General features: G+C 39.8%; 1 protein-coding gene across 1 annotated transcript in view; it reads left to right on the top strand.

Annotated features, from left to right (window-relative positions):
• The window catches only part of HDDC2 (HD domain containing 2), a 47,465-nt gene that overhangs the window by 1,726 nt on the left and 27,587 nt on the right, over nt 1–18,152 (top strand). Inside the window, exons 2-4 of the mRNA XM_073676015.1 lie at nt 842–963; nt 2,787–2,889; nt 8,687–8,755. Coding sequence (XP_073532116.1) covers nt 842–963; nt 2,787–2,889; nt 8,687–8,755 — 294 coding nt within the window. The remainder of the gene's footprint in view (nt 1–841; nt 964–2,786; nt 2,890–8,686; nt 8,756–18,152) is intronic.

Here is an 18,152-nt window from a genome sequence, read left to right as displayed (position 1 = left end):
CTGAGCCCCATTGTCAGCAAGGCTGTGGAGTCCGTATAAAATGGACCAACTCCGACTCCTAAAATATATAATAAATTGGGTTCAATCAGTAGTACAGTGCAGTATGCTGTAAATGTTTTCATAAGAATTTAGGAAAGTTATGAAATGTCCTCTAAATGTCTGTTCTGGCTTTTAGTTGAGATGACTGTGCTGCACTTTATGTACACGCTCAGTAAGCTGACCTGAGGTGTTTGTTTGAAATTCACATTTCAATTTCTCTGGCGGTAAATGTGTTTTATTTGCAGATTTTCCCCATAGACTTGAATGATATGAGGAAAATCCGCAGGTGCAAAATGCATGTAATCTGCACCAGACTTTATTATTAACGTTTTATCAAACCTAAGTAACAGGAGGTATCCAAAACAAAGCCGTTATATCTAGAGCACAACATAACAGAGAAAAAAAAAACGCAATAAAAGCGCTTATAACTGTGTATTTAGGTGATTGGTGCACCAATCAGCAACATTAAAAATGCCCCAAATACTCATCATGGGTGCAACATTTATTTTCTATTACTCAGGTTAAGAGAGACTGGTGGGATCCCCACTGTTTTCTGAGAATGAGTGGTCCTTACTCCCCATATTTGGCTGAAGAGCAGTCATGTATTATATGAGGGTTGTGAGACTTGTCTTTTTTTTTCTTTGACTCATAGGACTCTATTTTTGCCATTTTCACTATTCCATTTAAAGCCTTTTTAACAATATGTGAAACCATAACATTATTTTTTTTTTATTATCTATATTCAAGTTACATAACTACCCACTGCTGGAAATCCAGAAATAACTTCAGTTTTTATTTGCAGAGAGTCCCAAGAACAGGATGGGTATACCGCAAAGTGGAGAAGCCAGAGAGCGTGTCAGATCATATGTATAGGATGGCAGTTATGGCAATGTTAACTGAAGACAAGAGGCTAAACAAGGATAGGTATGGTACTGTAAGATGTGACCGTTCAGTCATTGGACGTCTGATGGCATTATAACTGTCTAACTCCTGCAGAGCTTCACAGGATTCATTCACAGTTTAATGTCTAATTGAACTGGATTACAGTCAAAAGGCAGAGACAGACTGCTGTATTTCTCGTCGGATGATCTCATCGTAAACCTCGTACTGGCCGGCACCTCTCCTGACCTGAGCTTGACAGCTGCATAGAAATACATGAAACCAGACAATGTGAACTATAGAAATACATGACCCTGTTATGTTCAGGTCGCGAGAGGTGCCTGCCAGTTTAAGTGCGATACGATCCTCTCACAAGTTATACGGCAGTCTGTCTCTGCCTTAATGTGGAGAGTTGAATTGATTCTGCTTTATGGTCCTGTGGATCTGCCCGCATCAGACTGCAATCAGTTTGAAATGTAAAGGTTAAAGAATAAAGGAATTGGGCAACTATCACACAAGCATATTACAGACTTGACTGGGTTTGTGTGCGATTTGTATATGTGCTGGAGCTATCTGCCATTGAATCGAGCACTGTCTTTTGTCAACATACATCATTAAAGAGAACCAGTCAGCATATTTTTGTAAAGTAAAGACATGGCTATAATGGAGCTTTAATACTGATTACATTGTTACCTTCGGTGAAGAAATCCACTTTGTTCTTCTTTAATCTCCATTTGAAGTTTTCTGCTCATTAGATTTTGGTGCACAGAGGCCGGACTGTACACTGGGTCTTCTCCTCCCTGTCTGTGATTCCCCGGTCTGTCCGCCTGCCTCTGGGCTGTGAATGACCGTTCACTGCTGAGATTTCAAACAAAGGAGGCAGGTCATTCACAGCCCGGAGGCAGGTGGACAGACCGGGGAATCACAGACATGCCGCCGGCCCAAGCTGTCAATCTTCAGGAGCACACCGAGCTTTAGCAAGGCAGGGGAGCGGTGCACTCCTGAAGTTGGGGTTATGAGACAACCCCATTAAAGAGAACCCATCTGCATAATTTTGTAAAGTAAAGACATTATCTTTAAAGCCATATCTTTACTTTACAAAATTATGCGGATGGGTTCTCTTTAATGGGGATGTTGCATAATCCCAACTTCAGGAGTGCAACGCTCCCCTGCCTCCTGGCTTGCTAAAGTTCGGTGCGCTCCTGAAGATTGACAGCTTGGGCCGGCTGCATGTCTGTGCCGCCAACCCACATTGCGCTCTCTCAATTTACTAGCACAGATATCTTTACCTCTATTACATCAGAGAAGCACAGGGAAACTGAGACTCGTTGCAGTGATCTGGTCAATTTCAGAGCAGCGCTTGCAAGCTGTATAGCAAAACAATTTGCAAGCGCATGCTTCTTACCTATGTGACCAGCCAGCTCAAAGATGGCCAATAACCTTTCTAATGGGCAGTACACTATAAATTTAAAAAATCCTCCATTCTTTAGAACACATCGGATTTCCCTCCTTTCTTTAAAACACAGAGGATTTTTAATAAGAGGTAAATTGCAAATTTTCTTGTTTTAAAAAGCACTTTTTAATTTTGCCCATTTAATAAGATAAGACAACTCCTTTTAACACTTAAAGCAAACCTGTCAGCAGGATTTTGCTAAGTAAACTACAGGCAGTGTCATGTTGGGGCTGTTGCACTGATTAATGTGATACCTGAAATGAAGAAATCCATCTTGTGTAATCAGTGCGGTTTTGAGTTAATGATGTGCTCCGGGGTGGGACTATAGGACAAAAATATTGTGAAGTCTTTTCTGTGAAGATTTTCCTTTGTTTTACTTGTACTACAATTGGAGTATGTTTCTTAATTCTCCTAGGTGTATAAAGCTTGCTCTTGTGCATGATATGGCTGAGTGTATTGTGGGTGATATAGCGCCTGCTGACAACATCTCCAAGGAGGAAAAACACAGGCAAGAAAAGGTAAGTGATTTTCCAGGCATCTCAACACATGAATACAAATACAGTAAATGCATACATTACATTTCTAAGTATGGGTTTGGAATGTAGTTTGTTTGTTAAATGTTATTTTTGTACATAAATGAAGACAAATCCCCTAATAAAGTGATTAGCAAACTTTCATGTCTTTCCATGCTGTACAAAATTATTAAAAATAAAGAAATAAAAATATTAAAAGTTTGAGAGTCCTCAGTGGTTGATACCTTTTAAAAACTAACTGAAAAGATGGTAACAAATAACAAGATTATCACAAATTCTGAAGTCACATATTTATACACGGCAGTACACAGGAATAATGCAGTAATAAGTCAAGTGGCGTGAAGCAGAACTATCAGTATGGGAAGGAGAGAAATAGTTGTGGCAGTAAATATTGGAAGAGTTCATAGATAAGGAGAGTGAAAGTCTTATTGTACTTTGTGGTCTGGTCTGGGGTTATGATGCCATTTACTGTACAAATAAAGGAACTTCAGGATGTAAACAGTAACCCCAAAGATGACTGAAAAGGAGCTAAATAACTAAAATAAAAGGGGTTTGGGGACTCATTACAGAGACAGCCTGATAATTTTTTTTTTGTACCTTCAAGCTTCTTTACCCATTCGCGACCTTGGCGATTTTGCTCCCCTTCTTCCCTGAGCCATAACTTTTTTATTTTTCCGTCAATGTGGCCATGTGAGGGCTTGTTTTTTGCGGGACGAGTTGTACTTTTGAACGACATCATTGATTTCACCATATCGTGTACTGGAAAACGGGGAAAAAAATCCAAGTGTGGTGAAATTGCAAAGAAAAAAAGTGCAATTCCACAATTGTGTTTTGGGATTGTTTTTTTTACCATGTTCACTAAATGGTAAAACTGACCTGCCATTATGATTCTCCAGGTCATTACGAGTACACATACACCAAACTTGTATAGGTTCTTTTTTATTTAAGTGGTGAAAAAAAAAAAAAAAGTTTGTAAAAAGAAAAAAGAAAGCGCCATTTTTCGAGACCCATAGCATCTCCATTTTTCGGGATCTGGGGCTGGGTGAGGGATTATTTTTTGCACCCTAAGCCGACGTTTTTATTGATACAATTTTTGGGTGTATACAATGTTTTTATCGCCTGTAATTGCATTTGTTTGCAATGTTGCGGCGACCAAAAAAAGGTAATTCTGGCGTTTTGACTTTTTTTTATGTTACGGCGTTTACCGATCGGATTAATTTGCTTTATATTTTGATCGGACATTTCTGAATGCAGCGATACCAAACGTTTATTTTTTAAAATTATTATTGTTTTATTTTGAATGTGGCAAAAGGGGGCGATTTGAATATTTTTTTTAAAACTTTTTTTTAACTTTTTACTTTAATAGTCTCCTTAGGAGACTTGAAGCTGCGATCTTCCGATCGCTTGTGCTACACATAGCAGTGCTTCAGTCTGCTAATTGTAGCAGAAATCATAATTTCCCGGCCACTGGCTGGAGTTAGTAGGAGATCTGCAATGACAAGCACTTCAGCAGTCATGCCAACACATCGACACCCCATGATCAATTGACAGGGACACTGATGGGTGAGTCTTATGACACGCTTCAGACACTCTCGAGTTAAATGCCGCTGTCAGTGATTGACAGCGACATTTTACAGCAGTGGGTGGATCGCGATTCCACCCGCAGCTGTTCGAGGCACATGACAGCTGATCAAATCAGCTGCCATGTGCTGGGAAAGATGCAGGCTCAGCGCCGAAGCCCGCATCAAAGAGGGGTAGACTACCTTGGACGTAGCTATACATTCAAGGTCGTAAAAAGGGGTTAAAACCTTGTTGACCTGGGAACTTTTTGTTTTTAAACAAATATAAAAATATTACATTGATTTAGTCTTGGTACGACAATGTGTATCCATTTTTTTTTTTTGGTAGATATTTTATTTTCATTTTTACTTTTAGTTCCTTGAGGAGACTTAAGCCTTAAACGTAGAATGTTTATATAGTGAAATCACAGTTCTCCTATGAAGTTCAGCCTGGCATTTACAGAGGCCTTCCTGAGGCCTCCAGTTGCCATTGTAATTTATCAATTCCCCAAGATTGACAGCAGCATTTAATTGGTTAAATAGCTGCTATTAGAGCAAGCTTGGGTGCAGTCAGACTGCCATATTACTCGTCCAAGGATCGCATCGCAATCCTCAGACTGGCCGTCTGCTCTCCTGACCTGAGCGTGACAGTATGTATTTTTATGCAGCTATCACACTCATGTCAGGAGAGCAGACGTTCAGTCCGAGGATTGCGATTCGATCCTCGGACATACGGCAGTCTGACTGAATCACTGACACCGGCAGAGGGGTGGGTGGGATTATGGGCAGGAGAAGGGGTGAATTTGACAATAACATATGTTTGACTAGCCGCCGCGCAACTGTAAATTTACAGGGGCTTACAGCAGCACAATGGGGTAAGGTACATCAATAAAGGTTACACAACCTGAAAGGGCTGTCCAAGTTCTATTTCAGGATGCTATTAGTAGGGAACGCAAAAATGACCTGACAGATTCCCTTTCATTTCTTTATCGACCTGTGATGAAAATGTACAGGTGCAGTTCTTCAATTCAAAAAGTGAAACTCATATATTATATATACAGTCATTACAAACAGAGTGATCTATTTCAAGTGTTTATTACTGTTAATGTTGATGATTATGCCTTACAGCCAATGAAAACACAAAAGTCATTATCTCAGTAAATTAGAATAATTAACAAAAAACACCTGCAAAGACTTCCGAAGCATTTAAAAAGGTCCCTTAGTCTGTTTCAGTAGGCTCCACAATCATGGGGAAGACTGCTGACTTGACACCACAAGGAGGGTAAGCCACAAAAGGTCATTGCTAAAGAAGCTGGCTGTTCAGAATGCTGTTTCCAAGCATATTAATGGAAAGTTGAGTGGAAGGAAAAAGTGTGGTAGAAAAAGGTGCACAAGCAACCGGGATCACCGCAGCCTTGAAAGGATTGTTACGAAAAGGCCATTCAAAAATTTGGCGGAGATTCACAAGGAGTAGACTGCTGCTGGAGTCATTGCTTCAAGAGCCACCACACACAGATGTGTCCAGGACATGGGCTACAGGTGTCGCACTCCTTGTGTCAAGCCACTCATGACCAATAGACAATGCCAGACGCGTCTTACCTGGGCCAAGGAGAAAAAGACCTGGAGTGTTGCTCAGTGGTCCAAGGTGTTGTTTTCAGAAATAAAAGAAAATTTTGCATTTCATTAGGAAATCAAGGTCCCAGAGTCTGGAGGAAAAGTGGAGAGGCCACAATCCAAGCTGCTTGAGGTCTAGTGTGAAGTTTCCACAATCAGTGATGGTTTGGGGAGCCATGTCATCTGCTGGTGTAGGTCCACTGTGTTTTATCAAGACCAAAGTCAGCGCAGCCGTCTACCAGGAAATTTTAGAGCACTTCATGCTTCCCTCTGCCGACAAGCTTTTTGGAGATGGAAATTTCACTCTCCAGCAGGACTTGGCACCTGTCCACACTGCCAAAAGTACCAATACCTGGTTTAAAAACAACAGTATCACTGTGCTTGATTGGCCAGCAAACTCACCTGACCTTAACCCCATAGAGAATCTATTATAGAGAATCTATGGGGTATTGTCAAGAGGAAGATGAGAGACACCAGACCCAACAATGCAGACAAGCTGAAGGCTGCTATCAAAGCAACCTGGGCTTCCATAACACCTCAGCAGTGCCACAGGCTGATCGCCTCCATGCCACGCCACATTGATGAAGTAATTGATGTAAAAGGAGCCCCGACCAAGTATTGAGTACATTTACTGAACATACATTTCAGTAGGCCTACATTTCGGATTTTGAAAACATTTTTCAAGCTGTTGTTATAAAGTATTCTAATTTACTGAGATAATGACTTTTGTGTTTTCATTGGCTGTAAGCCATAATCATCAACATTAACAGAAATAAACACTTGAAATAGATCACTCTGTTTGTAATGACTCTATAATATATGAGTTTCACTTTTTGGATTGAAAAACTGAAATTAACTTTTTGATATTCTAATTTAGTGAGATGCACCTGTACATCATAGGTCGTTATGGTGGTAAGATAAAAAATCAGTACTCACCTGTTAAATCCGTCACCGATCTAACCCCCCACATTTTTGTTAACTATTTTACGGCAGCAACTGTGGAACATACAGGCATTACTGCTGAGGCCGCCCGTGATTTGGCTCCAGCAATCACGTGATTGTATGTTCACAGAATAAATATTTTCACAAAATGTTTTTTATTTTTTTGAGTGCCACCAGTATTGGACACTATGCGGTAGTTCTTGCTCGCTACAGCTTCTAGGCGCTACAGCACTTGCTGATCTAATAAACTGTTGCTTCACAATATGGAAAACCTGGTTATTAGTGACGAGGTATAGAAACATTGCCTTCTTTTACAAGTGATGTGGAAAACTAAAAATGTGTCGTTGTTTTTCCCTGCTGCATGACAGTTTTCATTTTGTGATATTGGAAGCAGTGATTTGTGGGAGACTTTGCTGCACCTCACTGTTTTCCTATGGTGGAAATAGTTGTGACCCACTTGTAATCATAGCAGGAATTCAGCCAGAGTAACCCACTATATATCACAACCACTGCAAGATAAAGTCACCAAGGAACCATAGTCTACAGAAATTTCTTAAAAGGAATAAGTCAGCAGGTTTTTGCCATGTAACATGAAAACAGCATGTTATAGTCGCATAGAGCCTGACTCCAGGGATATATCACTTCTTGGGCTGCTTGGTTCAGTTTTGATAGAATCCTTGTTTTCTCTGCTGCAGGTGCAGCAATGGTCACAATGCTGGAATGTGTATTATCCCACCAACATCCTTGATTGGCCGCAGCTTGTGTACATTGTAAATTGTCAGCAATCTGTTATTCAGTACAGGGTTACACAGATTACCTGCACTGCCTGACATGTGACAGCTAGTGAAGGAGTGATAATCTCCTACTGATAAAACACTAATTGTATTGCTCAGTAGCTTGCTGTAGTTTCAAGTGACAAATCCCTGATATGAAATCCCTGTATCAGGCTTTCTGTCCCTACATTATGCTGGTCTCAGAATAAATAGCAAGTTTTTGCTATCAGGTTCCCTTTGATCAAGCAACAAGTCACTATTATAGTAACAAGGACTAAACTCCAAACTAACAGTTACTACAGTACATAGAGCCATCGCATAAGAAATAAAATCCCCAAAAGAAAGGAGCAAATCAAAATGTCTATAAAAACACATTTTATTGAAATTTCATAAAAATAGAATAATGTAAATGGTACATATCATTGCACAAGCTATCTCCACAGAAAGTGGGACAAACTATAAACCCTGTCCAGCATATCATAAAGGAAAAAAAGCATCTAAAGTTAAAGCACTGATTATATGGGCCATGGCTATGGAAACCCATTTTAAACATAATGTATTTGTGCAATTTAGGCATGGATGCCCAAGCTAAATAATGGAGAAATAACAGCAACGAGAATAACTATTACATTTGCTGCTGTTGGGCATTAACTTGTTCCTCTGCCCCAACACATGTTTTGCCCTTCTTCATCACAGAGTGTTGGAGAGAAGGAGGAATCAACCTTTTAAGTATTTACTAGCCAATAATATATCTGGTAGTAAATTATTGGGAAATGGGGACATGCTCTGTAATAAGTGGAGGGAGTAAGAGTTGACGTCTGCTCACAGGTGTTATACATGGGGATTTGTAATTCAACACACAGTAATTTTCATTTTCTCCTTTCTTCCTTTTAGGATGCCATGAATTATTTGTCTAATATGTTACCAGATGATATGAAGAAGGAGGTGTATGAACTGTGGGAAGTAAGTGTGAAATAGTCACACATTATTGCACTCTTTGTTCTAAAGGATCCTCAGATTAATGTAATGATATTTGTAAATGGAACAAGAAGTACATAACAGACTGGTTTTACAAATATTGCAATGCAACATAGGTAACCACCCAAATTTATTGTATAGTAACACATTCGTACATGACCAGTGATGCCATTAACACAACCTTGGCCCCCTCTCATTTCAGTGGAATAATTGTCTTTAACTACATTATTAGAATTCCTTAATATAAATGGAACGTCGTCGTAGTATTTGTCATAATATATGAGAATCTCTAACAAGAAAACAACAGTTGAATCCAGAAGTTTACATACACTATATAAAAAGACACATCTGCATGTTTTTCTCAATATCTGGCATGAAATCAGAATAAACCTTTCCCGTTTTAGGTCAATTAGGATTACTATAATGTTTAATATTTGAGAATGCCAGAATAATGAGAGAGGGAATGTTTTAAGGCATTTTTATTACTTACTGCAAAGTCAAAAGTTTACATACATTTCATTAGTATTTGGTACCATTGCCCTTAAACTGAATGAGTTGGGTCAAACGTTTGGGATATCCTTCCACCAGCTTCTGTCAATAGATGGTCAGAATTTGGGCCCATCCCTCCTGACAAAACTGGTGTAACTGATCCAGGTTTGTAGGTCGCCTTGCTCGCACCTGCCTTTTCAGCTTTGCCCATAAATTTTCAATAGGATTGAGGTCAGGGCTTTGTGATGGCCACTCCAAAACATTGACTGACTTATCCTTAAGCCACTTTGTTACCATTTTGCAATCATTTGCATTTAAGTTGTTAGTTTTTGCAAATAAAGACATTTAAGTTGAACTTTCCTTGGGTCACTGCCTCATTACCGCACAGTGTGAACACCGCTACACTACTATATACACACACACACACACACACACATTAAAATGTTAGAGCTCTATAAAAGATATATAAAATTATAAGGACATGTTTTTTACATAAGCTGTAATTTTTCATGGTTCCAGTTTTGAATACTTATAAACTTTTGCAGGATAAATAACGGTATAGTGTTCCATTGCAAGTCATTAGGGACAAGGCAATATAAAATGTGTAATTTTTAAAGGATGTTTTTTTTTTTTTTCTAGATTACGCAATATTTTCACTAGAAAAGCTGGGATTTTGTGGAAGGTGTTTTTACTTTTTTTTTTCTAAGCGCTTAAAAATATATATTTTACATTTCTTTTTTTATGCATTATTTCTATAGTGCAGTGTACCATCTCCTCCTTTCTGACCCGCCTCTGGTTGCCGTAGCAACTCATTGTCACCCCGCGATCGTGCTGCAAGAGTGCCGCCTTCACATTCTGTCCAAACTGTTCCACTGCTTGTGTTCCCCTATTCAAGAGAATTGGAGTTGATCTGCAGTGCCCGGCTGCGAGCACTACATGGTATGCAGATCTGTGCTGTTCATCTCAGTTCAATGTTTATATCAGTCTGCAGATCAATGCGGGTGCTGTATTTCTGACACCAACTGATCTGATATTGATGACCTATCTCAAAGATCATCATCATCATTTGAGCGGAGAACACCTTTAAGGGAGAAGTGATCCATAATATCTTTTCAACATGTAGAAATTCCGTACAGGTAAACTAGATTTTGAACTTGAGATGGGGTGTGACTTACGTCATTCCGTCCTTTTTGTTTTTGCTTTGTGTTACTTGGGTCTATTCTGTTACACATACCTCTTTCTAATAGCTATCATATGGTGAGGACATTCAATTTTAAGGGGTTGTTTGGTCAAAGCATATTGATGACTTATCAAGATAGGTCATCAATATCAGACGGTCTGAGTTTGACGCTCCGTACCCACACTGATCAGCTGCTATCAACTCCGGCTGGATGTAAAAATTGACTGGAGCTACACTATTCAATATGTAGCAGCCACTGCTGGGTACTGCACAACAGACTATTGATCTATTCAAGAGAATAGGAGCTCATCTGCAGTGCTTAGCAGTGGCTTCTGCACTTTGAATGGATCTGCGCAACACCTCTCCATTCCGTGCTTGCATCCATTTTCTACTGGAGCTGATAACTATAGATCAGTTGGGGTGCTGGCTGTCAGACTGCAACCTATTTGAGAACTAGGTATCATCTTAGATTATGTGCTCATAGACTAATCCTAGTTGTAAGTGTACAGCGTCCATGGGGAGACCATTAACCCATATATGCCAAGGTAAAATGAGGAGCTGTATAAATGAATAGAACTGCAACTGCAAACTTGAGATGCGGAATAACTGGTAAAAGAAAATCCTTCTCTGTTGGAAACATAGTTGACATTAATGGGGCAGATTTATCTCATTGCTAGACAGTGACATGCTCTATGATAAATCTAGCATATTTTAAGTCTGTCTAATCTAAATTTACACCACCTATTAGCTGCCTTACTTTGTTCCACAAATGTGCGCCACAATTCTGGGGCGTTATTTGGCGCACAGCAGGTAACGCCTCTTTTCTGATATACCCTTTCCCGCAAAGTCACGTTCTCTGTTGCACAAGGCTCAGAAAGTGTCTAAAACATATAAATTAGATGCTGATCATGAAACAGTTTTTTGGTACAAATTTTGCCACAATTCTGGGGCATTTGGCTTGATAAATGTCCTTAATTTTATCCAATTGGGATGTAACTCACATGCTAGCTTCCAGATAATGTCACGGAATGCTACCAATATAATTTAGGGTTTCAGTTGTTACACAAGTGATATTGGATTTGGTCTGTAGAGCAGATGTACAGTATATAGGTGTAATGAATGATAATTATAGGGCTCTGTATATGGAGGCATACAGCTGCTGTCTTTATGCAAACCACAATAATATGTGCTCTAGGAAAGGATGTGATATACAGTGCAGACCAAAAGTTTGGACACACCTCATTTAAAGATTTTTCTGTATTTTCATGACTATGAACATTATACATTCACACTGAAGGCATCAAAACTATGAATTAACACTTGTGGAATTATATACTTAACAAAAAAGTGTGAAACAACTGAAAATATGTCTTATATTCTAGGTTCTTCAAAGTAGCCACCTTTTGCTTTGATGACTGCTTTGGCATTCTGTTCATGAGCTTCAAGAGGTAGTCACAGGTATTCACTTCACAGGTGTGCCCTGTCAGGTTTAATAAGTGGGATTTCTTGCCTTATAAATGGGGTTGGGACCATCAGTTGTGTTGTGCAGAAGTCTTTTGGATACACAGCTGATAGTCGTACTGAATAGACTGTTAGAATTTGTATTATGGCAAGAAAAAAGCAGCTAAGTAAAGAAAAACGAGTGGCCATCATTACTTTAACCGGTTCAGGACCGCCCACTGTAGATAAACGTCGGCGCTTGCCGGGCTCTGTGCAGCGCCGACGTTTAAAAACGGTGGGTGGTCTCGCAGCGCTCAGGACCCCTAGGGTCCTGCAAGCGCTGCGATTCCGGTGCAGAGCGTTAGCTCTGACAGGGAACATCATCGGGACCTGATTAGATCAGGTCCCAGTGATGTTAACCCTTAGCTGTCATCTATATGCTGTGATCTATAGTGATCACGGCATATAGGAGACAGCAGGAGGAGAGGGGGTCGTCAACTTACCTCTCCGAAGACCTCCGTGTCCTTCCAGGACCTGGGGTTGCTATGGTAGCTGGAGGTCACATGACCGCCTCCAGATCTGCCATATATGGTGTCCTGTCTGGCTCAGCTGCAGCTGAAGCCTGGCAGGACACACTGACTGTGTGAAGATCTCATGTAATGTAATATATGTCTATTACATTACATGAGATCAGCGATCAGAAAAATAAAAATTATTGTCCCATACAGGGACTAAGTAAAAATGTGAAAAAAAGTAAAAAAAAAGTTTTTAAACTATTAATAAAAAAATCACAAAATAAATAAAAATAAATAAATAAAATATTAAACCAATAAATCCGTATATTTTTACAAAACCAAAAAAAGTACACATATTTGGTATCGCCGCGTCCGAAACAACCCGAGCTATAAAACTGTCACACTAATTAACTCCTTCTGTGCACACCGTAATAAAAATAAATAAAAAACGGAGCAAAAAAATATGCTTTTTCATCATATTGCCAAACAAAAAGTGGAAAAAAATGCGATCAAAAAACAAAATAGAAATAAAAATGGTACCACTGAAAACGTCATCTTGTTACGCAAAAAAAAAGCCGCCATACAGCTCCATCAGCCGAAAAATAAAAAAGTTATAGCGCTCAGAATAAAGCAATGCAAAAAAAATATTTTTTTCTATAAAATAGTTTTATTGTGTAAAAACGCCAAAACATAAAAAAAATACAGTAAGTGTAGTATCGCTGTAAACGTACTGACCCGAAGAATAACGCTGCCTGATCACTTTTACCACACGCAGAACGGCATAAAAAAAAAACTCAAAAAACAATTCCTGAATTGTTTGTTTTTGTTAATTTTACCTCCCAAAAAACGGAATAGAAAGCGATCAAAAAATGTCACGTCCCCAAAAATGGTACCAATAAAAATGTCAACTCGTCCCGCAAAAAACAAGCCATCACATGACTCTGTCGGCCGAAATATGGAAAAATTATAGCTCTCAAAATATGGTGATGCAAAAACTAGATTTTGCAAAAAAAGCGTCTTTTAGTGTGTGACAGCTGTCAGTCATAAAAACCCGATCTCAATCTGGTATCTCTGTAATCACACCGACCCGAAGAATAAAGTAATCTAATCAGTTATATCACACTAGGAACGGCGTAAAAAATAAATAAAACCAATTCTTCACCTGCTACTGATTTGTTTATTATGTCCCCAAAGATCCCAGTAAGGCTCTGCCCACATTTATCCTGTGCTCTGCGCTGAGCACTTACACCAGAGTTTCCGTGTAAATCTCTGAAATACGTGATTCAGCCGGAACCCATGACGGAAGATTCCCTGTAATGAGACAGATATAGGCCACTGTGGACGCCGTCTAGCCTGTGATCCCACGGTGTCATTTGTTTTAGGCGTGCATAAAAGTGCGGCTGGCCACAGTTTTGTGCACTTCTGAAAAAAAGGACACCGCTACACAGAGGCCAGACGGTGTCCAGAGTAACTCTGCTGCCTCATTACAGTGAATGGATCCTGCAGGGGTTTCATCTGAATTACATCACTTGGAAATTTAGATGGAAACCCCGATGTAAGTGCTCAGCCTAGAGCGCCGGATAAATGTTACGTAAAATGTTCCCAATAAAAGCTTCAACTCAGTCCTCAAAAAAAGCTAGTCCCCACTCAGGTCCGTCATCTGTTAAAAATATAAGGGACTTCCAAGTTACTGGTAGCAGAAAGGCTCTGGAAAAGCAAAATGACCCTTGCCCCCCAAAAGAAATTCAGAAAATTTTGTGCTCCCAAATCCAAATGCCTATTCTACAATAATTTGTTCTCCAATTGTCAAATAGCACCCAGATCTCACCGTATGGCTAAGCGGTACGATACAGCCACATATGGGGTATTGACACTTTTAGAAGAAATTGTGTGACACATTTCGGCACCATTTTTACCCATTGCCCTGTGTGAAAATGTAAAATCTGAGGGTAAAACATTTTTTTGTGGTAAAAATATAATTATGATTTTTTCACTGCCCAATGGTATAAATTTAAAAATTAAAAAATACTCACTATTTCCCTAGATGAATTCCTTGAGAGGTGTAGTTTACAAAATGGGGTCATTTGTGGAGGTTTCTGCTGTTTTGGCATGTCAGCGACTCTTCAAATGTGACATGGTGTCTGCTGCCTATCCCAGCCAATATAGCGCTCCTTTCTCTTCCGAACCCTGCCGTACACCAAAGCAGTGGTTTTCCCCCACATATGGGGTATCGGCGTACTCAGGAGAAATTGTACAACAAATTTCATGGTGCAATTTCTCCGGTTATCCTTATGATAATGCAAAATTAGGGGATGAAAAACATTTTTTATGGGAAAAATGTGAAAATTTTATTTTCACGGCTCAATATTATAAACTTCTGTGAAGCAGCTGGGGGTGCAAGGTGCTCACCACACATCTAGATAAGTTCCCTAAGGGGTCTAGTTTCCAAAATGGTGGCACTTGTGGGGGGTTTCCGCTGTTTAGACACATTAGGGGCTCCACAAATGTGACACGGCGTCCGCTAATTATTCAAATAAATTTTACATTCAAAAAGTCAAATGGCGCTCCTTCCCTTTCAAACCCTGCCGTGCGCCCAAACAGTGGTTTTCCCTCACATATGGGGTATCGGCGTGTTCAGGAGAAATTGCACAACAAACTTCATGGTGCAATTTATCCTGTTACCCTTATGATAATGCAAAATTAGAGAATGAAAAAGATTTTTTGTGGGAAAAATGTGAAAATTTTATTTTTACGGCTCAATATTATAAACTTCTGTGAAGCACCTTGGGGTTCAAGGTGCTCACCACACATCTAGATAAGTTCCCTAAGGGGTCTAGTTTCCAAAATGGTGGCACTTGTGGGGGGTTTCCACTGTTTAGTCACATTAGGGGCTCCCCAAATGCGACATGGCGTCTGCTAATTATTCAAACAAATTTTACATTCAAAAAGTCAAATGGCGCTCCTTCCCTTCCGAGCCCTGCCATGCGCCCAAACAGTAATTTGCCTCCGCATATGGGGTATCAGCGTGTTCAGGAGAAATTGCACAACAAATTTCATGGTGCAATTTATCCTATTACCCTTATGATAATGCAAAATTAAGGGATGAAAAACGGTTTTGTGGGAAAAATGTGAAAATTTTATTTTTACAGCTCAATATTATAAACTTTTGTGAAGCACCTTGGGGTTCAAGGTGCTCACCACACATCTAGATAAGTTCCCTAAGGGGTCTAGTTTCCAAAATGGTGTCACTTGTGGGGGGTTTCCACTGTTTAGGCACATCAGGGGCTCCCCAAATGCAACATGGCGTCTGCTAATTATTCAGACAAATTTTACATTCAAAAAGTCTAATGGCGCTCCTTCCTTTCCGAGCCCTGCCGTGCGCCCAAACAGTGGTTTTCCCTCACATATGGGGTATCAGCACGCTCAAGAGAAATTGCACAAAAAATTTTGGGGTCCATTTTTTTCCTGTTACCCCTGTGAAAATAAAAAAAATTGGGTCTAAAGTAACATTTTTGTGAAAAAAGTTAAATGTTAATTTTTTTCTTCCACATTCCAAAAATTTCTGTGAAGCACCTGAAGGGTTAATAAAGTTCTTGAATGTGGTTTTGAGCACCTTGAGGGGTGCAGTTTTTAGAACGGTGTCACTTTTGGGTATTTTCTGTCATAAAGACCCCTCAAAGTGACTTCAAATATGATGTGGTCCCTAAAAAAATGTTTTTGTAAATTTTGTTGGAAAAATGAGAAATCGCTGGTCAACTTTTAACCCTTATAGCTCCCTAACAAAAAAAAATTTTGGTTCCAAAATTGTGCTGATGTAAAGTAGACATGTGGGAAATGTTATTTATTAAGTATTTTGTGTGACATATTTCTCTGATTTAAGGGCTTAAAAATTCAAAGTTTGAAAATTGCAAAATTTTCAAAATTTTCGCCAAATTTCCGATTTTTTCACAAATAAACGCATGTGATATCAAAGAAATTTTACCACTATCATGAAGTACAATATGTCACGAAAAAACAATCTCAGAATCAGGGGGATCCGTTGAAGCGTTCCAGAGTAATTGCTTCATAAAGTGACAGTGGTCAGAATTGAAAAAATTGGCCCGGTCACGAAGGCAAAAACAGGCTCTGGTGCGAAGTGGTTAAGAGTTGAAGGTCAGTCAGTCCGAAAAATTGGGAAAACTTTGAAAGTGTCCCCAAGTGCAGTTGCAAAAACCATCAAGCGCTACAAAGAAACTGGCTCACATGAGGACCGCCCCAGGAAAGGAAGACCAAGAGTCACCTCTGCTTCTGAGGATAAGTTTATCCGAGTCACCAGCCTCAGAAATCGCAGGTTAACAGCAGCTCAGATTAGAGACATTAGACCTGTGGAAATCTGTGCTTTGGTCTGATGAGTCCAAATTTGAGATCTTTGGTTTCAACCACCGTGTCTTTGTGCGACGCAGAAAAGGTGAACGGATGGACTCTACATGCCTGGTTCCCACCGTGAAGCATGGAGGAAGAGGTGTGATGGTGTGGGGGTGCTTTGCTGGTGACACTGTTGGGGATTTATTCAAAATTGAAGGCATACTGAACCAGCATGGATACCACAGCATCTTGCAGCGGCATGCTATTCCATCCGGTTTGCGTTTAGTTGGACCATCATTTATTTTTCAACAGGACAATGACCCCAAACACACCTCCAAGCTGTGTAAGGGCTATTTGACCAAGAAGGAGAGTGATGGGGTGCTACGCCAGATGACCTGGCCTTCACAGTCACCAGACCTGAACCCAATCGAGATGGTTTGGGGTGAGCTGGACCGCAGAGTGAAGGCAAAAGGGTTAACAAGTGCTAAGCATCTCTGGGAACTCCTTCAAGATTGTTGGAAGACCATTTCCGGTGACTACCTCTTGAAGCTCATCAAGAGAATGCCAAGAGTGTGCAAAGCAGTCATCAAAGCAAAAGGTGGCTACTTTGAAGAATCTACAATATAAGACATATTTTCAATTGTTTCACACTATTTTGCTAAGTATATAATTCCACATGTGATAATTCATAGTTTTGATGCCTTCAGTGTGAATGTACAATTTTCATAGTTATGAAAATACAGAAAAATCTTTAAATGAGAAGGTGTGTCCAAACTTTTGGTCTGTACTGTATACGCTGATGAAAAGTATAAACCTTGTGTAGAAGCACATCCAGGAGGGAGAGATTAAAAAATAACTCTAAGCTTTTTTATTTCAAGGATTCTACTATCTTTTAGAAGATTCTGTAACCATACAATTCTGACTGCTTTAACAATATGTGTTCTTTAGAGTGCATCTTCCGTGCTGAGCAATATTATGCTTAAAGGAAACCTGTCAGGTGATTTGTGCTGCCCAAACCTCAGCAGCATGAATCGCAGCCTGGCTGCACAATTGCAGCCGGGTATATTAGTTTCTGAAACACTCTAGCGTTTCAGAGAATAATATACTTTAAAGTTCTGTCCGGAGGCAATAGCAGGAGACCAGACGGGTGCGGTTCCACCCCTGGCTGACTCTTCCCAGCACCACTGCGGGAGAATGACTGGTCTCTCCCCCACGTATACATATGGAGAGACTCTCAATCTCCTGCAACAGTGCTGTACTAGTCTGGTCTATGGTGACTGGCTGCATCTTTAAAGTATATTTTGTAAACCAGGCTGCAATTCATGGTGTCCACAGGTTACCTCTAAAGAGTATTTATTTATTTTCAAACTCAATAGTACAAGTGAAAATATGAAACTTTGTACTATATCTTGGC

This window comes from Phyllobates terribilis, unplaced genomic scaffold (assembly GCF_046119375.1).
Source record: "Phyllobates terribilis strain yellow unplaced genomic scaffold, ASM4611937v1 Scaffold_3__8_contigs__length_932513732, whole genome shotgun sequence".
In the NCBI taxonomy this organism is placed as follows: Eukaryota; Metazoa; Chordata; class Amphibia; order Anura; family Dendrobatidae; genus Phyllobates; species Phyllobates terribilis.
This window is presented reverse-complemented; position numbering and strand designations above follow the sequence as displayed.